General features: G+C 37.8%; 2 protein-coding genes across 5 annotated transcripts in view; both read left to right on the top strand.

The window, feature by feature from the left end:
- grk5l (G protein-coupled receptor kinase 5 like) overlaps positions 1 to 24,644 on the top strand; it is an 821,722-nt gene that overhangs the window by 102,627 nt on the left and 694,451 nt on the right. The gene's annotated exons all lie outside the window — the stretch shown is intronic.
- Positions 1 to 24,644, top strand: part of elmod3 (ELMO/CED-12 domain containing 3) — a 46,586-nt gene that overhangs the window by 11,301 nt on the left and 10,641 nt on the right. For 2 of the 4 annotated variants that reach the window (XM_073911125.1, XM_003199132.7), the window contains exons 3-13: positions 1,266 to 1,337; positions 1,434 to 1,502; positions 1,607 to 1,676; positions 1,761 to 1,823; positions 6,098 to 6,186; positions 6,285 to 6,408; positions 8,446 to 8,568; positions 8,687 to 8,817; positions 13,171 to 13,247; positions 13,417 to 13,544; positions 13,707 to 16,683. In XM_073911125.1, coding sequence (XP_073767226.1) covers positions 1,266 to 1,337; positions 1,434 to 1,502; positions 1,607 to 1,676; positions 1,761 to 1,823; positions 6,098 to 6,186; positions 6,285 to 6,408; positions 8,446 to 8,568; positions 8,687 to 8,817; positions 13,171 to 13,247; positions 13,417 to 13,544; positions 13,707 to 13,939 — 1,179 coding nt within the window. In that variant the 3' untranslated portion in view covers positions 13,940 to 16,683. Of the gene's footprint in view, positions 1 to 1,265; positions 1,338 to 1,433; positions 1,503 to 1,606; positions 1,677 to 1,760; positions 1,824 to 6,097; positions 6,187 to 6,284; positions 6,665 to 7,256; positions 8,569 to 8,686; positions 8,818 to 13,170; positions 13,248 to 13,416; positions 13,545 to 13,706; positions 16,684 to 24,644 lie in introns of those variants that run through there. The other 2 variants (XR_012384734.1, XR_012384735.1) reach the window with 2 other exon arrangements.

The following is a 24,644-nucleotide window of genomic DNA, read 5'->3' on the forward strand; positions in this document are numbered from 1 at the left end:
AGTTATAGGTGTGTTTTGAAAATAAACCAATTAGAGTCTCATCTTCCATTCCCTTTAAGAGCACCTGCGTCGCGCCTAGAGCGCATTCGCTATTTACAGGACGCAAAGTAAGTCTAAGTGGAAAAAAATGAGCATTTCACTAGCAAACAGTTAACAGTTTTTTAACAGAAAACTGTTAAACAGAGCATCTACTGCGTGAGAATGAGAGATAATCGATCTACTTTTACATTCGCTCTTGGATAGGGAAACCTTTATGCACAGACATCAATTAGTCTATAAATAGATAATTTTGTTTGTTAAGTGCAAATATTTGTTTAAAAACTATTTCTAAATTCAGTTCTAATTTCCAGCAAACGAATAAATGAACAACAATAACAAAATGAGCTCAAAAACCTGAGTTATATCCTAAAACACATGCTGTGCCCCATATGGTCTAAAACCTGACAGGTAGGCAAATCTAAGCTTGTTTTGATAAAACAAATATAAATATGGATATAATAAATAATACTGCTAATAATAATAACATTATACAAAAGCAAATTATTATGAATGAACTGAAAAAGCCTCCCGAGATGAAGAAGACATAAAAGCAGTGATTTTTCATATTAATGTAGGCTAGAAAATAATGTTTTGTAATATTTTAATCCTTTATATTTATATCCTATATCTATTCTTATTATATCCTATACATATATCCTTAATATTTAAATTTTTTCATATGTAAAGATATTTGCCTATTGCTCTCTTGTGCGTATTAAGCAGTGCGTAAGCGAGGCGCAACTCTGCGCGGGAGTCTAGACCGGGTTTGTTTTGGTCTAATGAAAAATCTGTTATAGTTTCTCAAAATAGCAACGCGCCAGCAGTGCGCCTCAGAACGCCTTCCTTTTTAGACCAGAATGCCTTTGGGCGCACAAATGAGCGCTAATGCATTTGCTATTTAAACAGCGTAGCACAACGCCTCAAAACGACTCTTTCGCCAAGCTGAAACTACCAAAAGACTATTGCGCCGCGCCTTGCGCCACACTGCGCCGGGTGTATGATAGGGCCCTTACTCTCGATCTGGGAAATCTGACTCTCTCTCTCGGCCGCCATTAAGAGATTTTATATTCTGTAAATGAAACCTAAAAAATAAATTCTTGTACTGAAATGTTGCATTCTGTTTGTGATAATAATGCTCTAAAAAATTGCCTATATAACGTGCAGTATATGTATGTTTGCGAACCCTATTCCCTCAGATTCTCACTCAGTGTTTCTTTTTCTTTTAGGGCTTGAAGAGTTTTCCACTTGAATGTAAACACACAGAGGTTATAACCAATGGCAACTCCAAATGCACAACTGTAAGCACACTGCTAAATAAAAAAAAAAAACAGACCTTGTCACTATATGCATGCCTTATAGTTGCATTGTGTTGCTTTTTTGTTTATTTTATGTAGATCCAAAATGGATGGATTCCAGCTAATGGCATAAAAGAAAATGGCAACACTTATCTTAATCCTGTACCAGTGAGTATTTCATATATACATATCGTATACTATACAGTCACATTAAGTTCTTTGTGACTGGTATGAATAGCAACGGTAGAGTAAATGTTGTGTATGTTTTGTAGATCTCAGCACTAAAACAGAATGGGCTGTTACAGTCTCTGGCAGCCGGAGGCAATGAGCCTAAAACCGAAGGTAAAGACTTTGTCGCTGTAAAACATTTTAATAGCACAACAGCATATACACTGGTATGTATGTTTGTGATTTTTGTTCATCTAGAGGTAAGCTTGGAGGTGGAGCGAGCACAAGAGGAGTGGGATGCCCTTGAGAGCATCCAACCAGGTGAGACCAGATACATTGTCATTACGACAGCCTGGATACTAAGTGTATTGCCTCACCATGACTAAGCAAACGCCCTACCCTAGAGAGATGGCATCACCTCCTTGGCCAAAATAGATAAATTAAGATATCTGTGTTAGAGACAAAATGGGGTTTCAACATCTCATGATAAGAGATGTTTTGCATCAGAACGTCTATATTTAGACAGCAGTTAACATATATTGTATGTGTTGTATTGAAAGCGGAGGACATGCTTCTGTTCAAAAGCAGCTATTATACCCCTTTTTACAAGATGTAATAGAAGTCATTGACATCCCCAGAATGTGTTTTAAGATTCAGCTTAAACTACTTTTTAAATAATTCATTATACCCTGTTGAAAATGACATTTTTGGAGTCAGGAAAAAGACAAGCAGTTTTTTTTTGCCCATGTGCCTTTAAATGCAAATTAGCTGGTAATTCCTGTCCCATGCTTAAAGTAAAGCAGTGTTTGGTCATGTCCACTTCCAAAGGATACATCCGGATAAGGCCAAGCACAGCACAATGAATGACAGCGACTCAGACACTGATGAAGCAGAGGCCCATTCAAAAATATGAACATTAAGACTAATGCCTAGTTCAGACTGCGTGATTTTAGCCCCGATTTTGGCTCGCCAACAGGTTTTGAGAAATCGCCGACAAATCCCTGTCCCTGTCGCCGATCCATCTTGCAGTGTAAACAAAGCAGCGACGAAACGCTAGCCCAGATAGTCATGCAGTGTGAAAACATCTGTGACACAACTACTTTGAAAATCATGCAGTCTGAACTCGGCATAAACCAGAAAGTTTTCAAATTATTTGATGTAGTTTATTCAGCCGTTTTGCAATCATGAATGAGCCACGCAGGAAATGTCGGTTCAAAATTTGCTGTTTATGTACATATACTCATGGCAAATGTGACATTTTGCCTGCCAAACAAGTGAACATACTAAATGGAGATTCTTTATATTTATTTATTTACTTATTAGATGATACATTTGAATTAAAATGCAGACTGAAATAATAACAGATAACATTAGCAAAATGCTTTAACAAAATAAAAGGCAACAAGTAAATGAACATGTATGAATGAACCGAAGAAAAGAGAAACTAATACCAAATATGGATGTGTTTGCTTTTTAGACTAAACGTTTTACTTGTTTTTCAAAAAATTACCGATTTTACTACTGGTACCATACAGTCAAGGCACCATACAGTTTGCCTACAAAAAAACAAAACACTCATATTGATGATAAAACGCTGTTTTAAAACTGAAACATGTGGTTGGGCTGGGCGATTTGGTCTAAAAATCTAAATTTCAATTAATTAAAAATTTGAACTCTATTTTGATTAATGAACGATTATTATATGTATTTAACAAGTTTTATACAGTAAATATTACAAATATATTTGAATTTAGTTCAAGTAATATTACAAGTGAGAGATTTTTGAATGAATTGAGCATTACTTGATTTTAAAATACTTGAAGGAAACACACACTATCTACTATCTACTGCAGTGGTTCTCAAACTGTGGTATGTGTACCACTAGTGGTACGCGGGCTTCCTTCTAGTGGTACGCAGAGGAATCCAATATGTCATATGTACATGCAACATATATTTGAAAATGTATAAAAAATGGTTTCTACATGAATAAGATGACATATAGCCTGTATTTATGAGGTCAAAGCAACACTTGCAGGTTTTGATGAATAGGATACTATAGGTAACACTTACATTTAAGTACAGGATTTTTCATTTTTTATTTTTTACTTTTTAAGTACAGTAGCCTACCATTTTTAACGATATTTTAAAAGCACATTTTAATTTAAACGTTAACATTTTATTTTGTTTGTTCGGTTTTTGTACATATAAGCACAGTACAGTTTTAATGTTCAAACTATTGATAATATTTAAAGTGGCTGATAATAATAAATATTATTTATAATAGTAGTTAATCTGCCACAATTTTAAACTGTGCAGAGCTGTAGCTGCTTTACTGGGCCTACTACGCTACTGTATTTCAACACTGGTTATAATGGTGGTACTTGGAGGGACAATTGTTTCTGAGGTGGTACTTGATGAAAAAAGTTTGAGAACCTCTGATCTACTGTCTATGATTATTTATTGAACATCAATGTTGAATAATGAAAGTAAAACACTTATTGCCTAAAACCAACAGTATTTTTTTCTTATAAAAAAGTGAAAATAAATAACCTGCACTATTGGAAACAAAATTTATTATATTCAATGTTCAATTTTTAATAGTAAAAGTAATGAGAAGCATCTTCTAAATAGAATAACACTTAAATAATATTTAAAACAGTGCATTTCTTGAATCTTTTCAATTTCTTGAAGCTTCCAATCATCGTCAGTGTAGTGCAATCTTGCAACTTAAAGTTAAATTTTTTTGACAGGAACATGGGTATGCGCATGAAGGCTGCGCCACACCATACCTGTGTGTTCGACGCAGAAGTATAAAGTAGCCTTAACAGAGTGGGGTCAAGCGGTAGGGAAAGTAATTGAAAAAATTTGTCTGGAAATTTGTTTGATACCGCACGGCGAATGAGAGAAAAAAAAACTCTGCATTTCCCGGAAACTTAGATGCACACAGCAGGTAGCGTCAGAAAGCCGCGTGTGTTATTCCGGTCACAAAATGCGGTGAAAATCCTACACAAGGTTAAACAAACTGAATAAACAAAGAGCACTGGTCGCTCACTTACCAAATCTGTAGAGACAGGACAATCACCAGCAACTAGAGCCGCGTCTTTATTAAGAGGAGACTACAAGCGAATCCGGATCTCAGCGTTTGCAGATGAGAACAGCTCTCAGGTAAACAATAATCCTCCTTAGACACGTAAGTTATTGTTGTCGAGCGTCGCGTACAGTTTAATCCACACGTGACTCCAGCTGCACTCTCACAGAGAGAAAATGAAAACAAAACTTAACTGCAGCAAACTATAAAAGAAACACTTGACGCTTGTTTTGCCAACACAACGTGGCGTCTCTGTCGTCTAAACACTATGCCAATAATGAATATTAATGAAGTTGCACAATAGAGCGCGCTGATTGGTTTGAACCAAGCTTTACTCATGCATTAATGCAGCACACTGTAAGACGTAATAAGACACACTCTGGCACAGACGTCCAGTCTGCATGCTAGAATACACGCTATTATGTCATGGTCGTGACGCAGCTACAAAAATTCGTTTCAAACCGGAAGTACGAATTTGCTTGAAATAACGCAAAAACAACCAATTTACACTTTTTAGTGAAATATAGGTGTCCTAATAGTGTTTTTAGCAGTGTGGGACACGTATACGACTGTCAACAGCTCAACTGTCAAAATGTGTTTTGGTGACTTTAAAGGCTCAACAAGCTTGGATGTTTATATTGAGGAAGCTCCATCCTCATTCAAATCAGAGCATGCTTTTTCTTTTAATTGCTTGCTTGTAAAAACTGCTAAGATGTTTCACTGCAAAAAAAGCTTTTTTTTGCTTAGATGTTTTGTCTTGTTTCTAGTCTAAATATCTAAAAAATTTTGTATTAAGAAGCATTTTCTAGACAAGCAAAACATATTGTCTTGTTTTGAGAAATAATATGCCATTATTAAGTGAGTTTTTCCTTAAAACACGCAAAATAATCTGCCAATGGGGTAAGCAAATTAATCTTGTTTTATCTTTTGTCGTAAGATTATTTTGCTTACTCCATTGGGGGATTATTTTGCTTGTTTTAAGGAAAAACTCACTTAATAATGGCATATTATTTCTCAAAACAAGAACATATTTTGCTTGTCTAGAAAATTCTTCTAGATTTAAGAGTTTTTAGATATTTGGACTAGAAACAAGACAAAAAATCTAAGTAAGAAAAGCATTTTTTTTGCAATGTTCAAGATGAGTGGAGATCAGTCCAGATGCATGCATGTCTGCTCACCTGCATGCTCTCTCTCATCACTTCAGTTCACAACTAGGAACGCTTTTTACCAGTTCAGGCTTATTATTAAATCAATGACAGTATATATGAAATGTACCAAAAATACTTAAAGTTGACAACAAACAATAGAAAGCAATAAGAACATAGAAAATAAGAAGGAAAACAAGGTTATTTAGTTATTTTATCAAATTTGACTAAATTTATATTTTTAATCTCCCTTAATCTGTATCATTGAAATTATATGTTTAGTGATATTATATGTTTTTTGACTGAACTAATCAGGAACACATTGTGCAGTCTGTGGTCAGTAAACAATGTGTCTTTTATAGTTTTTGCTGAGGATCAAGCGCCATCACCGCTGATCTCCTTCAATGAAGCTCTGCAGCATTTTCAAACCACCGATCTTGGAGATCTTCTCGTGAGCTTGTTTTAAGTGAATATACACTATGGCTACATTCACAGCACAGAAGAGTATGTTTGTCATGAACTTTTGTGCTTGCTTCGTTTCTCAATCAGAAGGGCATTCAGCCCACTATTCACAGGACTGGATTGGCTGCCATCTCCCATTTCCTGTTCGGTCCTCCAAGACTACACAAAGACCTTGTAGAGGAGAGAGATTTAGTTTTCGCCATTGCACAATGTGAGTTTAACATACAACTTTAAAGTCAATTTGCTCTGTGCTTTATTTTTTACTAGTCTTGATGTACTATTCTTGAAGGAAACTCTGGATATCAATACCTGTTTGTCTTATTTTGCTAATCATTGGATCCGTGGATTCGAAGTTTAATGTCTGAAGTTTAATTACATTTTTATGTTATAAGAGATGTACACCGATATAAACAGGATCCCAAAAGCACTATTTTGATAGTGAACATGAGATTTCTGAATTCCATAAGGCATGCATTAAGAAGTATACAATATCAAATAACATAGACACACGATACTGACACATTTCATTTTCTTGGAAACTAGATGTCTTCAAAATGTGTGCAATGTGATTTCACATTAGCACAGGGCCCACCCATGACTGCTGACAGACACTGGCTTATCATAGACTTCACTTTGAGCGAGTTAAACACAGTCCGCTATTGCTGCACTAGCCAGAAAGTATTGGTCTACGTACAGTAGCTATCTCCAATTAATTCTGGGCATTTAACGGTAGGCTATCAATTGTTTTTGTGATCAAACTACGGCTCCAGACGTAGCCTATATATAATATTTTCAAATCGGTTTCCCATAAATCTGCCAGCTTGTTAGCCTGTTCCACAGCTAAGTCAATTGTTTTACAGAACAGATGTACAGTTTTGCCATTTTTACAATTTTTGTCTTTTTTTTCTTTCTTTAGTTCATGACCACAGGATTGTTATAAGCAATTGACAGAATGTTTTGCAAAGAAAATCCTAACTTTGTGTTTAATTGTTATGAGTAAAAACACATTGTAGCTGAATACATTTAGAATCCTTATATCCCACATTATAACACAAAGAGATACCCCATAGTCATGCTTAGCTGCCTGATTCAAATAATGGCTCCTTTTCTCTTAAGCTTGTTTAATTTTCACAATGAGAGTCCCACATACATAGCAAGTATAATACAAGCTTAAATAAACTTAAAATTGGAACATACAATCAAACGCAGCCCTGGGCACGCTTATTAATTCTGTGTGGATTGTCAGAGTATCAGAGAGTTTTTTTCCAGTTAGCCTGTTTTTCAGCTAGGGATGCTCATAATGGTTGTTTAACCCAGGGGTGTCAAACTCAGTTCTTGAAAGGCTGATGCCCTACACAGGTTAGTTCAAACCCTGCTTCAACACTTGTGGTTTCAAACAAGCCTGAAGGACTCAATTAGTAATAACAGGTGTGTTTAATTAGAGTTGGAACTAAACTGTACAGAGCTGCGGCCCTCTAGAAACTTGAGTTCGACACCCCTGGTTTAACCATTAAACAAAAGGATGCATTTTTGGCAGATTAACGATAACAACTGTTAAAAATTATTATTATTTTTTTTTTAGTATTATGTTATGCAAAACTTACTGAAATGTGCTCTGCTTTGGAAAGGGCTACAAGTCAGAGCACCAATGTTTTCTCTCGCCCTTACAAAATATCTACAAAATCGCTATCTACAAAATAATGAGTCTGCAAGACTTCAAATAATGTAGACCAGGGGTGTCCACACTCGTTCCTGGAGGGCCAGTGTCCTGGAGAGTTTAGCTCTATCCCTAATCAAACATACCTTAATCATCTAATCAGGCTCTTGCTAGATATACTAGAACCTTCCTGGCAGTTGGAGCTAAACTCAGCAGGACACCGGCCCTCCAGGACCGACATGCTGTAGACCATAGTACTCTTTAGAGTTCATTCATTTTGTCACAATATTTTACACTTTTAGTATCAAATATATAATCAGAATAAATGACTGTACAAATGCGAGGGACATATTTTCACTTTTCAACTGTTGTTTCTCCAATAAATTAGCCTGTATGCCCATGATATACTGCTTTGGCCAAACTTTAGCCAACTTATTTCTTGGTTGCTCATAAGTCATGGATTTTATCAAGACCATTGGACCACAGGTTTATCAAGAGGAAACTTAATTTCTTAATATAAAGAAATTTAATCAACAATATTTGTAATATACAATGGCTGTTTATTAGGAAGCAATGTTTGTCATTCTGTAGGTCCTCTGGATAATGGACAGTCAGTGCACATGCGTGTACTCCAGACCATCTACCGGAAACTGACTTGTACACGAGCAGACAGTCCCCGCTATGGCCCACACTGGGAAAATGTAGGATTTCAAGGTACCTTGAAAAATGAAGGCACATCCCATAAACAATTTTAAAAAGACTTTACTACTTTATTATGTTCATGAAAGAGTAGTCACCTGCTATACTAATATTTGTCTTTGTGTGCTTTCAGGTTCAGACCCTGCCACTGATCTAAGAGGAACTGGTTTTCTGGGCCTGATGCACACTCTTTATTTTGTTATGGATCCAGAGATACTACCACTTGCTCGAGACATCTTCAAACTATCTCAGCATCATGTCCAGGTGATAAAATAGCACAAAAATAATGACTTGTAGTATGCCTTATCACAAGGCTCTCCTGAAAACTTCAGTCTGAATGGTCACTCGTAGCTAGAAATGGGCAGTATTTATGATACATGTATATGTATTTCAAATACAAAATAGTACTTTTGTAATCGGTATTTGATAAGGTTTGTAAAACTAGCTTAATATTTTGTATGAAAATACTTTAGTGTCTTGTTTTTAAAATACTGTAAAATGCTTTGTAAGAAGTCTACATGATGACGTCATAAAGATGCAGCCTTTCTCAGTTATTACCTAGGCTTGGATCAGAACAGAAAATTGATTAAGAAGGTGGCCAGTGCTTGAAGTATGGATGAAAATTATGCACACTTAAAGAAAATAACTGACAAATGGAGTGGGTATATTTGGGAGCAAGTCAACAATCATAAAAAATGGTATACTGCACAATGCTAAGACCAGAAATATGTAATGCCTGTGTAGTGTACAATTCGCCACCTTTTCTTAAAAAAAATTAGATTAAATAAAATATCAGTCCAGGATATGATATTCAGAACATCATCAGTCTCAGTGCTGCAGGTGGAAATGCAGTGAAAGTATAGACATATAAAACACCTTAAGATGGTGTACTGGTGTTCACTAATTGGGAGAACTTAGACACTTTTGGTTAAAGAAGAACTGAAAAACACCTGGGAGAATGAGTAAACTGGGCAAATAACATTAGTTTTGAATGGATTGCTGATGTAGATGGCAAGAAAATAAGACAAACAACATACAAATACAGTCCTACAGTGGAGATTCCTACAATACTTAATTGGCTGATTCAAATGCCAGTAGTTGATCTTTAGGTGCATTGCATAATTAATGAAGAGGAAAGATGTCTGCTTAAAGATATCCATTATACAATACAGAATATGAGACACAAATATTTAATAATACTCCAGTCTATACAGACTGGTCACAAACTCCAGACTCCTGTCACACAGCAGCAGCAGGATACATATGAAAAGTTTAATTGCAATTTGTTTTCGAGATATCATGTTTTATGTTGTGCACTAAAGAGTACAAATGCAAAAAAAACATGATTTATGGAAATGACTAAAAGATTTTCAACTATGCAAAAAAAATAGATTTAATTTAAAAAAATAATTAGGTAAAAAAAAATATATATATATAACCTCATCATATAACACCCTCGTAAAATATAAGTTAATAATGTAAAGTAAATATAATGTTATAAGATGCTGTCAATTTTACTGGCCACGCAATGGATGGAAACATAATGAAGAGATACAGCACTTTTCCAACTCATTGGGCCCTATCATACACCCGGCGCAGTGTGGCGCAAGGCATGGCGCAGTAGTCTTTTGGTAGTTTCAGCTTGGTGCAAGAGTCGTTTTGAGGCTTTGCGCTACGCTGTTTAAATAGCAAATGCATTAGCGCTCATTTTATGTCTTCTTCATCTCGGGAGGCTTTTTCAGTTCATTCATAATAATTTGCTTTTGTATAATGTTATTATTATTAGCAGTATTAATTATTATATCCATATTTATATTTGTTTTATTAAAAACAAGCTTAGATTTGCCCACCTGTCAGGTTTTAGACCATATGGGGCACAGCATGTGTTTTAGGATATAACTCAGGTTTTTGACATTTGACATTTTGCTATTATTATTCATTTATTCGTTTGCTGGAAATTAGAACTGAATTTAGAAATAGTTTTGAAATGAATATTTGCGCTTAACAAACAAAGGTATTTATTTATAGACTAATTGATGTCTGTGCGTAAAGGTTTTCTAATCCAAGAGCGAAAGTGAAAGTGATCCATTATCTCTCATTCTCACGCAGTAGATGCTCTGTTTAACAGTTTTCTGTTAAAAAACTGTTAACTGTTTGCTTGTGAAATGCTAATTTTTTCCACTTAGACTTACTTTGCATCCTGTAAATAGCAAATGCGCTCTTGGCGCGACGCAGCTGACTCTTAAAGGGAATGGGAGATAAGATTCTAATTGGTTTATTCTCAAAACACACCTATAACTCATTAAGAAAATAAACTCAACCCTTTTAGAACAAGCGCCGCAGTGCAAGGCAGATTTCCCGTCCTTAAATTAGCAAAAACGCGTCCTGACACGCCCTAAAAGCGCTTGCGCCCTGCGTTTTGCGCTCTGCGCATGGACCGTCAAAATAGAGCCCATTATCTGCATTAGATGGTTTTTACAGGGATTAAAGAGATCATCTTCAAGGCAGGTCTTTCTGTATGAAATTTGTACTAAATGTATACTAAAATGAAAGAGAAACAAAGGTTTATGAATACCTCCTCATGTACAGGAGTAGAGTTGAAAGAGGTGAGAAGCTGATTTAGGCCCTGTTTACACTAATGCGTTTTCGCTTTAAAACGCACAAGTTTTGCTACGGTTTCGCCATCCGTGCACACTACGGCGGAGTTTAAGATCGCCGAAAACGGAGCGTTTTGAAAATGCTGGAGAGGCCATTTTCATTCTAAAACACTCCTTCTCCGTCTCAGTGTGGATGAAGGAAAACGGAGACATCTGAAAACGGAGACGGTGCTGCAGACATTCGCCTATCTGATTGGGGCTTTTCCTCAATATTTAGTAGCCTACACACACAGTTCGGTCTCGCATCCTCTCCTTGTAAGTGCAGTCAATATACAGAATTTATATTAGTCAATATACAGAATGTACGTGGTTATATTAACAAGCCAAAACACGTTACCTGAGAACAAGTAATAGATTCAAAAGACCAAAGTCGAGGAATATTTCGTTAGATAAAGACAACAAGATGAATGAAATATCACGTTCAGCAAATATAGTGAGATTAGATCCAGCGGGAGATTCTTGATGAGCAGTCGATGAGCACAGGTCTCATCTGGCTAGATAAGCTGCAGCGCATACCAGAATGTGTTTGTGTTCACGTGATGTGCGTTTCAGTCGTTTTGGTTTAGATGCAGAGCTGTTCAGAAACGCTAGTGTGGACGCGGATCATTTTCGTTTTAAAACTAAAACACTCTAGTGTAAACAAGGCCTTAGGCCCAATCCCAATTCTATATTTACCCCTACCTCCTTGGCCCTTACAACTGAGGGTTAAGGGAAAAGGGCTTCAAAATTTACTCCTAAGAATTGGGGCAGCACTACAGCATATCTCTGATCTCTGGCCTCTTATGAGATCAGACTATCGCGACAGCTGTAGTTATTCCAGTTGTGTTATTTTTTTGGTATTTATCTTCAGGAAATCACTGAAGGCATATATTGTGTTATCATAACGATCTAATATGGCAATAAGATCGTAACTATACTGAGTATTTACACAGTGGCCATATTCATCTATGTAAACACACACGAAAACAACACTTAATGTTACAGCAGACACTGTTGTGGGACTACTATACAGGAGTTATTATTAGGGATTTTAGATTGCGAAATGTAGCGGGGTTTTTTTGCATTTTTTTTAAAGCATGACGGTAAAAAACAAACAAGGTTATGAATATATTAAAACATATGTTTGTCATAAAAATTCATAATAATGACAAAAAATTCTAATTTGTGGATCTCCTTCCTTCCGTATTCTGGGAATTTTTTTTACCCCTTGGTTTCGAGTGTGGTCCTGAAAAATCTTTGTTCGAAGGGCTGTTCACCCTTTTCCCTTAGCCCTACGCCTTCAAGCTAAAGAGAATTGGTACGTCCCTACCCCTTGATGTGAATGCGCAAAACGAGGGGTAAGGGGAAGGGCTAAGGGGTAAAATTGGGATTAGGCCTGAAACTTGCCCAGAGAAATGCTGTTTCTGTCAGTCATTGTTTACTTCACTAAGTCAGTTTAATGATGAAGGAATCGATAGAAGGTCTGCGAAGAAATTTCATTCTTACTTATAAAAGTATTTTGTAGTATTTTTAAAATACAGTATTTTATTTTTACACTTGTACTATTCACTTAAACATAGAATTTAATAATTAAACACAATAATGTATATAAATAAATCATATTTTAAATATATAGCAATATTTAAATGTGCTTGTTTAATTAGTTTTTAAATGTCATTTAATAAAGCAATACAACAATGCATTAAATTTTTTTATAACTGACAATTTAATAACTGTTTATTTAATTTATATTTTAAAAGATTGATAAATCAAACAAGGACCTTAATGAAAAAATCACAAATGGTCAAATTAATTGGCATCTTCAAATTAGTTTAATTGTTGTTTTTAAATGTCATTTAATAAATCAGTGACATGGTGAAAATGGAATATACATTGTCCCATAAACACTGTAATAAAATCCTCCTTATGAAAGTCATTCAACAACAATAAAACTGCTTCTTTTCATTGTTAACGCCTGCAGAATTTTCCATTCAGTGTGATGTCAATCAACATGACTCGAATTGCTCTGCATGCTCTCAGGGAGGAAGTTCTGTCCAAGTAAGTCATGTCAAAACTTCCTTATGGGTTCTTCAGCAGAACATGTTGGCTATTTTGTGCAATATTAGGTCAAAGTTTTCATGCTTTGAAATGTTTTTCTTTTTAGCCATAACCTTTTCACTTTTTCCCATTGCAAGAAGACATTTCTATGCTTTGTGATGTGACTTAGGGAGTGTAACCGAAGGCAGCAGGTCGTGGCAGTGCTAAATGACTTTTACGTTGCAACATTCCTCCACCTCTACCAACTGTGGAAAAGCCAGCGGAAAACTATATCTGACTCTGGCCATGTACTCAAAGGTGCCTTTTTCTAACTTTTTTTAATGAATGAATTGTGACAAGCAAACTTATCGTGTGGTGAACTATACCATTATTTTTAATTTTAAGACATAGCAACTGCAATTGGCTCTGCTTATAAGCAAAAACCTTGAAAATGTATTTTGTCTCCTCTGTGATAAACAGAAGTGGAGACCTTTGCTAAGAAGAACCCCAAGCTGATTCTGAAACGTCTGGAGGGCTACCTGAAGGAAAGACGTGCTGGGACATCACCTGACACACTGTCACAGAGCAATCCTTCACCTGGTGACACTGGGTCTCAATCAAGAAGTCAAGGCGGGAAGGAGGAGAAAGAGATGAATTTCACTGGAGTTTGTGAGCTGCCACCTGAGATGGAGGGCGAAGCGAGACTTATTTGAGAGGCGTAGAAGCATTTGATTTGATTCTCTTTTTCTCTGATTCGTAGTTTATGTCCATAAGTACAGTCTAAGTCAGGTCTATATTGAAACTTGTTGTTTACTGTCTTAATTTCAATACATTACCAGCTCTCAAAGGGTTAGTTCACCCAAAAATCATATATATTATTAATTACGTTCCAAACCTTAGAGACATTCGTTCGTCTTCAGAATACAAATGAAGATATTTTAGGTCATGCTCATAGGACAGCAACAGTCTGGCAAATTAGAATGTTAATGAGCTAGAAAAGTTTTGTGTGCACCTAAAACAACAACAAAAAACTTTATTCAACAGTTTCTTCTCCTTGGTGGCACTATACGGCAACCTTTCTTGTGTCACGCTTGCTCGCACATCTTGACATGTTAATTCGGATGTGCCTGTTCTTGGTTTCAAACAGAGGAAGTCACACATCCAGGGGGTACACATGTAGCAAATTAGCTCAAGGAGAAATATTTAAAAGTAATCATAATTAGTTATAATTAATGATTAGGTTTAGATAAGCTGTATGCCAGGGCTATTCAATCGGCGGCCCGTGACCCAATTTGTTCAGGCCCTCCAAATAGTGTGACTAAGACATCAAAAATACATTTAGTTCAGTCGAAAAACAGCCGTTTTAGTTATAAAGTGACGTGTGTCTGTTCAATACATCACGAGCCGCAGTTGAAAGCTGCACAGAGCATGAGCCACGGCGAGTAGCGCAAGCAGCGAAAACATTTGGATACTTAATCCTTAAGGCTTCTCAACGTCGCGTTTCTGTTGCACGAAACGAAAATGCTGCATGTAAAGAAATCACTCATATTGCAAGTCATACCTGTCCGGCCCCTCATTTGGGATGCTTTTCATGATCTGGCCCCCATGACGAACTAATTGAATAGCCCTGCTGTATGCTTTGACTTGATGTCTCTGGGTCAAGTGTTTATTTGATTAAAAAACATTCATTTACAGGTTAAAAGAAATTACCTGGTGACGCAGGGGCGCAGTAGGTAGTGCTGTCGCCTCACAGCAAGAAGATCGCTGGTTCAAGCTTTGGCTGGGTCGGTTGGTGTTTCGGTCTGGAGTTAGCATGTTCTCCCTGCGTTTGCATGGGTTTCCTCCGGGTGCTCCGGTTTCCCCCACAGTCCAAAGACATGCGTTACAGGGGAATTGGGTAGGCTAAATTGTCCTTAGTGTATGAGTGTGTGTGGATGTTTTCCAGAGATGGGTTGCGGCTGGAAGGGCATCCGCTGCATAAAAACATGCTGCATAAGTCGTCGGTTCATTCCGCTGTGGCGACCTCGGATTAATAAAGGGACTAAGCCAACAAGAAAATTAATAAATGAAACTTCTTACAATGCAATACTACTGAAAGCATGTAGCAAAAATCTTGCATAATATCACAGCACTCAGTAAAGAGTGAAGATTTACAGCATGAAGTTATAGCAGTATTTGATATTCAGCAGCCTGAAGTTTCATCATTCAAACACCTTTGTAGAAATGTTTAGATCAGGGGTGCCCAACCTTTTCCTATAAAGGGTCAAAAAGCAAAATTGATTGAGGGCTATGGGCCCAATATATACTAAACCGTATCTATTAAATTTACCATGGGTAGTTTTCTAACTTATTCTTTAATATTTAAAAATGACTAGAAAATGTTTTAAATCATATTGATTAATGCAATCATTTTAAATGTTTTATAATTAACTAATTACAGTAAAATATAAACAATTCTATTTATAACATAAGTTCAATGTTGAATACACTAGTCAATCATACTTTAATTTGCTCACAGATGTGTAAAACTAAGACGCAGGTTACGTTAAATTCGAAATGACACTCACTCCAAAAGGAAATTCACCCCAACCATCATTCTCCCTCTCTTTTTAGGTGGGATGGTGGGCCAAATCAATTGTTTACATGGGCCAACTTTGGGCCGCGGGCCCTACTTTAGGCATCGCTGGTTTACATAATACTTCTATAGATAATAATAATAATCTATCTGTTAAAGAGACTACATTCGAAAAAGAGTTGTGATGCAGTTTGTTCAGTCGATATTGATGCTAAAGTTAGTTGATGAGAGAGAACCAGTTTGAGTCCAAGGGTCACTGAGGAATGGAAAGGCGAGGCCACACTGGGCCTGGAACAGTTTATTTTGTGGTCGGAGTAGACCGTTAGCTCAGCATCTTCTCCTGCAACATCTGGTTGCTAGAAACAGAAGAGCAGGAGGCAGCCTTGTCCACCAGCTTTTAGAATGATTATTATGTCACCCTTAGGAGCTGAGATGACCAATGAGGGAAGTTTTATTACTCCAGGCATAGTGATTTGCGTAGGCATCATGATTGGAACTGTTAAAGGGCCATGAAACCTCCCTGTTTCAGCAGGGTTTTTAACACCTCTACTTTGGAAAAAGTCAGGAAAGTGGGCGTGTCCAGCTCTGTTTAGGGGGGAGTGTCGGAGGAGGAAAAAAGGCAGGGTCCATAAAAATTTGCATAAAAATGAAAGTGTCGGTTTGGGCAGTAATCAAATTATTTGCCAAATCATTAAATGGTGGACTTTAACTGCAGTTTGGATCTTTCATTCTTGAATTTTATGCATGCCCCTCGTGACAAACGAGATATTTGATTCGAGGAATTGCTGGAAGCATGCATCTTTCATGCAATGTTTGTTACCGCATGGCCAATGAGAGAAAAAAACCCTCCGCATTTCTTAGTAACTCAGGGTGCTTTCACACCTGTGAATCGATTCAGTTGTTCCGAAACAGAGATTACAAATGTTACATTGTTGCTCTTTGCTCTTGGAGTGGTTCGCTTTCACACTTCAAAGTTTTTAATCGGACCAAAAGCGCTAAAACAAGTAACGTGTGAGTAAACTCTCCTCACATTGGTCATAGTGTTCGGGGTTTTTTTGCAGCGTCCCGCTCAGCTGTCAGGAGAGGTGGTGGTTTGGTGGGGATTGACAGGGTGCGCGCACGCGACGAGTCTGAGGAGAGATGCGGTGGGGAGGGGTGAGAAGGGTGCACGACGATGCCTTTTTGAGGACCGGGAGGGAGACGAGAGATTACCGGGAGATCATCACTCGTTTGCGGGCATCCGGAGACTCGCGAAACTTCGCGCCATACTCCTAATTCTCTCTTCTTATAGCCGTATGCCTATTACATATCCATAAAACACTGTGATATAACCGCGCTCGGATCAGATCGCTTTCTCGCTGCAATCGAACCGCTCCAGGGTTCATTTCAATCGAGCCGAGACCACCTCACTCAGGCGGTCTCGGAGCGATTACTTTGGCGCGGAACAGAGAGCGATTGCCCTGTTCACATATGCCAAACGAACCGCGCTAACTGAGCAAACGAGATACGTTCCGAAACAAAAGTTAGGTATGAAAGCCGTGTGTGTTATTCTTGTATGTGTTAAATCCTCAACGAAGTTTGGTTGTGGTGCTTACACGTTTACACTCGGGAGAGCAGCATTTACAGCAGATCTTTCAGTCCATAATATTGTAGTGATGTTAAAGTACGGTAAACTTTATTAACTTAGAAATCATTTGACTAAGGTCCGTCTTTAAACACTGAAAGAGTACTGCTGACGATACAAACTAACTTTGAGTAAACAAACAAAGACCATTGGTCGCTCACTTAGCAAATCTGTAGAGACAGGACAACCAACACCAACTGGATCTGCGTCTTTATTAAAAGGAGATGAGCGGCAAATCCGTATTTCACCATTTCCAGATGAGAAAAGCTCTCTGGAAAAAAGTTTTTTTTAGACACGTATTGTTGTCGAGCCTCGCATGCACTGTAATCCACACTTGAGTCTAGCTGCGCTCTCATAGAGGGAAAATGAAAACAAAACCTTCACTGCAGCAAATTATAAAAGCAACACTGACGACCCGTATCTCCAAACAATTCATGTTCTCCCGCTTGGCAACACAACGTGGGGTCTCTGCCGTCTGAACACTGTAACTGTTAAAAACAGTCTTGGAAGCTATCATGCATATTAATGAAGTTGCACCGCATACACAATAGAGCGCGCTGATTGGTTTGAACCAAGTCTTACTCATGAATGAATGCAACACACTCAGAGACGTAATAAGGATCTCCCAGGTACAGACGTCCAGTCTACATGCTGGAATACACGCTAAGATCTCATGGCCGTGACGAAATTTTTTTGTTTCTAACCGAAAGTACGAATTTGCTCTAAATATTGCAAAAACAACCAATGTGCACTTTTTAGTAAATTATATGTGTCCTAATAGTGTTTTTAGCAGTGTGGGACACATATAAGACTGTCAACAGCTCAAAAAATGTGTTTTGGTGTTTCCGTGACCCTTTAAAGGTCTTTAAAATCTCAACATATGTCGCATAAATACCTAAATATAATGTATACGATCATTCTTTAAATTAGCATCACAGAAATATAAAACACTGTATGTCTGTGTTATTGTTTAACAGTAGTTTTAAAACGTTTATTCCAAGTTTTACTACACAAGCAACAGACTATCAATAAATGCTTGATTACACATAGAGAGCACATATATATATATATATATATATATATATATATATATATATATATATATATATATATATATATATATATATACACACACTGATCATTGCTTTTTGCTGAACAGGAGAGGGTGTTTGTGCATTATTTGGTGAATATGACAAATTATTGTGCCTGAAGAGTCTCATGTGGTACACACATCAATCACAGTGCTCATGAAAGCGCACAATATAATGATAGAAGAATCTGTTGAAAAGAGTTATTATTTTTGTACACAAAATTATTTAGCTTAAAATTCCAAAGATCCCAGAGGGTTGGAACAACAAGGGGATAATCAATTAATAACATAATTTTCATTTTTGGGTGAACTAATCTTTTAAATGCTTTCTGTGACCAGGACCAGTAGATGTAGTTGCTAACCATCAGTTTCAAAGGAGAATCTTAGAAATCTCCTCAGTGATAGCAGGCTGTCTTGAATCTGTCAGAAAGAAGAATCATCATCAGTATGCAGATGCGGAGAGGGCTGCTTAAGCAAACAGTATCCCCAACCACGACTGTGGTATTGCATCAGAATGATATTCTTTGTGTGATGGCCTTACTGTTGGGCATTATTTGATTCGGATTAGTTAAGTGAGACTTCTAATCCCTAGTGATTTGAACAACTTTGGTCTTCACAGTTGAAAAATTGACTGAGAGTCACTTTTTTTTGTTTGTTATAGCTTTAAATATAACATTATGCAGAAATATGTTCCCTTTTGTGAAAAAATGTTCAACTAGAGACAATTATAAAGCACATGTTTGATGGGAACGCGCATTTTAGTTTTATCTAAGGACAGTTCAGTTATGAGGATAACACTGACTTTTTGGACTGATTGACCACAGAATCGGCCTTATTTGATAAGTTCTGTTTGAACTTTAGATCAAGTTAGGGCGGTAATCAAGTTGAATGTAATCAGTGGAGATTTGTCTGCTTTAAGCCTAAAGTCTACTTTGGCTGTTGTCTTTCTGCGACAGTCTGCATTGTCTACTTGACAAAGTTTTTTTGTCATTAGGGAGCCCATTTTTGCACACACTGTGTCAAACTCATTCGTTCACGCTTATCTGCCTCAGTATACTTTGAAAGCTTTGTGAACTACAAGAGAAACAGTGGAACAGAGAAAACCAAGTATACTACACGTTTACTCTAATGATAGCAGGTACATTCCAGTTTAAAATGGTCAAAAAAGATCCCAAATCACTTTTAAAAATTAAAACAAATAAACAAGGCAAAAAAAACTGGAGGCTCAGTGGTTAGCACTGTCACCTCATTTCTGTGTGAAGTTTGCATGCTCTCCCCGTGTTCGCATGGGATTCCTCTGGTTGCTCCAGTTTCCCCAACAAATCCAAAGACATGCGTTATAAGTGGATTGGATGAACTAATTTGGCCATAAGGGCCAACACGGTGGCATAGGGGGTAGCACAATCCCCTCACAGCAAGAAGGTCGCTGGTTCGAGCCTCGGCTGAGCCAGTTGGCGTTTCTGTGTGGTGTTTGCATATTCCCCCTTGTAATCGTGGGTGTCCTCCGGGTGCTCCGGTTTCCTCCTTCAATTTGTTCCTCCAGCTAAATTGGCTGTAGTGTATGTGTGTGATTGAGTGTGTATGGGTGTTTCCCAGTAATGGGTTGCAGCTGGAAGTGCATCTGCTGCGTAAAACATATGCTGGATAAGTTGGCAGTTTATTCCGCTGTGGCAACCCCAGAATAATAAAGGGACGAAGTCAAAACGATAATGAATGAATGAAATTGGCTATAGTGTGTGTGTGAATGTTTCCCAGAGATGGGTTGTGGCTGGAAGGGCTTCCGCTGCGTAAAATCTTGCTGGATAAGTTGGCGGTTCATTCCGCTGTGGCGACCCTGGATTAATAACTTGACTAAGCCAACAATAAAATGAATGAATGATGTGTGTGTGAATGTGAGAGTGTATGGGTGTTTCCCATTACTGGGTTGTGGCTGGGAGGGCATCCGCTGCATAAAACACATGCTGGATAAGTTGGCGACTCGTTCCGCTATGGTGACCTCTGATACATCAGAGCATAAGCTGGAAAAAAAAAACAAGGCCTATGTTTGTCTGTAAGACAGGACTTACCTTTAAGCAGGTCGCACACCAGAAGCGACGCTCGGCGGCGCGCCGCGCAGCGCCATGTATTTTAGAATTCTAATCATAGGTTTCTATCAGGATACACACACCGGCGCCGCAAGTCGACGGCTGTCGGCGGCGCCCGGCGACGGCTCAGGACGCAGTTCATTTTTCAGCCGCACCACAGAGCGCCATCTGATTAGTTTCATGTTAAATATCATTCGAATGTGCGCGTCTGGTGTGCGATACTTTAATCTGTCATGTACGCGCCGTGTCGCGGCGCCGAGCGGCGCTTCTGGTGTGCGACCTGCTTTAGCCATGAACTGCTGATTATTTAAGTTGTATGTTATACATAAGCCAACTATTATTTCCTTAAAGGTTGCATGCAATGTTGAAATCTTCAGAAGCAAGAAGTGAGTCATGGCAGTGAAAAGACATCCATCAAACCTGTTTATTAGCTTAATCAAATGGTTCACTGAGGTAGAATCATTTATTTACTGTTGCGCCACATCAGGCAGAAAACACAGTAGCTGCTCATTTTATGCATTTCCTCTTTTAGCACAGATCCAATAAAGAAGGGTGGGATGCAACGGTAATAGAAAAAATTGACTTGGGAATTGTCTGTTGTGGAATAGAAAACTCCTATTGCAACGTAATTTTGCACTTGTCTTATTAGCATGTCAGGAAGTGCTAGCGATGTAGCGTCCCGTTGTTTTAACTCTTTGTTAGAGTTTGTTAATACAGTCTGTAAGATTGCATATGTTTGTATATGTTACCTAGTCTAAAGTGTTGTACGATACGAGTATGGTTTCAGGTTTCATTTATGCTCTTATTATATTCTTTTTCTTTTCTTTTCTTTTCTTTTTGAAAGGATATACGAATATTAACACTCAGTGGATGTATATTAGACGTTCTGTCACTTTACCAGTCAGTTAAATTTTATATAAAGCAGAGTAGTATTTTATAAACTTTAAGAACAAAGCGTGATGGAGAAAGAATGTTCATATGCAGAGGCAAATCATCCTTTCCTATTTTTTTTTTTTTTTACTGGTTTGACTCAAACAAGGGTCTTGCTTGTTCAAAGTTCATGAACAATCAAACTTCAAGTAAGAAATCAAGCAATCATCCCTAACCCTGATAATGATTTGAGTCTGGTTTGTTTGTCTTGTTTTTGTTTGTTTTGATGAAAGGGTGGTCTGCTACATATTAATATGTAAATATAGAGCAAAATTTCGATTGTAACAGGACATATTATGCATACCTCAGGCTTCAGACAGATATCTTCTGTATAGACAATTTATTGAAGACAGCCATGTTCCCGTGTTGTAGAACAAAATGGTTTTGTGTCTCTTACAGTAATCTACCTAGCTTGGGAATGTACAGTACTGAATGCATTTGTATGTGAACTAATGTAGCACTGCTATATATTTCTATAGGCCAAACTTGTGAATATTGTAGTCTTATATGCTGAAAAACAACCAAACTTTTGCTGGAGGATGTTTTTAACAATCAAAGCAGTTTGATGTTAAAACAAATCAGAGAATTTGTGGCCTTTGATATTTAATGTGCTTCTGATAGTATATATATATATATATATATATATATATATATATATATATATATATATATATATATATATATATATATATATAATTTATTTATTTTTTCCGCAATGTTACATAAAAGTGAAAAAACTTGAAAGAATCTTTGTTTGGACCAAAAGAAACGTTGGTGTATAGATTTTTATCAACAGATCTTACCGTGCCATTTTGATTTACCCCTTTTCCAGTGTGTTTAAAAGAAAGGATCCAATAAATCTATTAATCTACGCCCATGGAAAAAACGGATTTCTTAAAAAAAGACGAACACAATGTGCAAATTGATTCTGTGGGCTGCCCTGAATCGAATAAAACATCCTGCACTTCATTTAATAAATGCATTGTTACTGTCTACATTCTTCAGAGCGTAATTAATTAAGAAAATATGTGTTAATACAGTGATGTATCGTATGAAGACAAATAAATGCAACTTAAACAACAATGTTAATGTGTTACTATGTAATTATTTCCTTTTAAGTATATTGGAAGCACATCTAAACTGAATTATACAGTACAGTAGTAGGCATTGCATTGTAAGAGTATGGACTGAGCATTAAGGCTTAGTCTTCTGTAATGGCTGATAATCTAAATAACTGCACTGGATGCGTTTTCTCATCTGTTAATGAATAATAACTGTGGTTTCCATTATACCTTTTCTGTTGCTTGCATTGACTTCCTGAGGTTATATAAAGGACATGATACTTAGGCTAAATCTATGGTACAGATTTATTTTTAATGACATAATTCTTAATAGATAAAAATGAACTAAGTTTGTATTTATGTCTACATGTAAATACTAATTGCAAAAATATATTGACTGATAAGCATATTGATCGACACATTATAGACTAACAAGTTTACAACTTTGGAAATACAAAATTTTTTCTTGATATTTAACAATTTTTTTTTCTTATAGGAAAATTATCCATAATTTTACAAAGTTCAGCTGAAGAGCTAGGCCATTTTTCACTAGCAGAACATCAAATGTAAACCTGCTGTTTTACTGTCCCACAGTGGATGATTTAGATGATGTCTCCATTCACAAGACAATTTACAAATCCACCCTACACTCAAGATTTCGTTTAGAGAATTTACCACTCTTCGTTTATTCTCCCTCATCTCATTTTCACCTGCTTTTCCGGGGCCGGGTTGCAGATGCAGCAGTCTTAGGAGAGAACCCCAGACTTGCCTCTCCCCAGACACTTTCTCTAGCTCCTCCGAAGGGATCCCACATTGTTCCCAGGCCAGCCTAGAGACATAGTCCCTCAAGCAGGTCCTGGGTCTTCCCAGAGGCCTCCTACTGGTGGGACATGCCTGGAACACCTCCCTAACCAGGTGTCCATGAGGCATCTAAAACAGATGCCCGAGCCACCTCAGCTGACTTCTCTCGATGTGGAGAAGCAGCGGCTCTACTCTGAGCTCCTCCTGGGTGACAGAGCTCCTCACCCTATCTTTAAGGATGCGCCCTGCCACTCTGTGAAGGAAACTCATTTCGGCTGCTTGTATCCGAGATCTTGTCCTTTCAGTCATTACCCAAACCTCATGACCATAGGTGAGAGTAGGAACATAGATTGACCGGTAAATTGAGAGCTTTGCCTTTTGGCTGCTGCTGCACCAGTATCCCTGTCAATCTCATGTATCATCCTTCCCTCACTCGTGAACAAAACCCCAAGGTACTTGATCTCCTCCACCTAGAGTAAGGACTTTCTTCCGACCTGGATATGGCAAACCACCTTTTTGTGGTGGAGCACCTTGGCCTCGGAATTGGAGATGCTGATTCTCATCCAAGCCCCGTCACACCCAGCAGCAAACCACCCCAGTGCATGCTAAAGGGCCATGCTCGATGAAGCCAACAGAACAACATTGTCTGCGAATAACAGAGATGAAATCCTGTGGTTCCTGAACCAGAACCCCTCCAGCCCAGTGCAGCCCTGGTGGAGTCCAACATGCACTGGAAACAAGTCTGACTTAATGCCAGCAATGCGAACCAAATAACCTACTTTGTTAAAAGGTTTTGCGGAGTAAAGTGAAGAGGGGGGATCATTAACTCTTGGATCCCCCTCTTGAAGAAATGGGCTTTTAGTTGTTGTTTGAAAGATCCCAGTGAATCTGCAGTCTAAGTGAGAATGGGAAGATCGTTCCTCCAGTGTGGAACATTGAATGAAAAATGACTTCTAGCATCTCTGTGATGGAATCACAAGTCAGTGCTCGCTCCCGGACTAGAGTGGAAGTAGACCTTAAGGAGCAGGTAGAGGTAAGTGGGTGCAGTATTAGTGACTGTTCTGTAAGCAATGATCAGCGATTTAAACTTTATCCGAGCTTAAACCGATAACCAATGCAGTGAAATAAAGAGGTGTTACATGGGCTCTCCTGGGCTCATTGAACACCAGATGGGCTGCAGCATTCTGTATCATTGGTAGAGGCTTAAGAGTGCAGGATGGAAGACCAGCTAGGAGAGCATTGCAGTAGTCGAG

The sequence above is a fragment of the Danio rerio genome, chromosome 8, assembly GCF_049306965.1.
Source record: "Danio rerio strain Tuebingen ecotype United States chromosome 8, GRCz12tu, whole genome shotgun sequence".
NCBI lineage: Eukaryota > Metazoa > Chordata > Actinopteri > Cypriniformes > Danionidae > Danio > Danio rerio.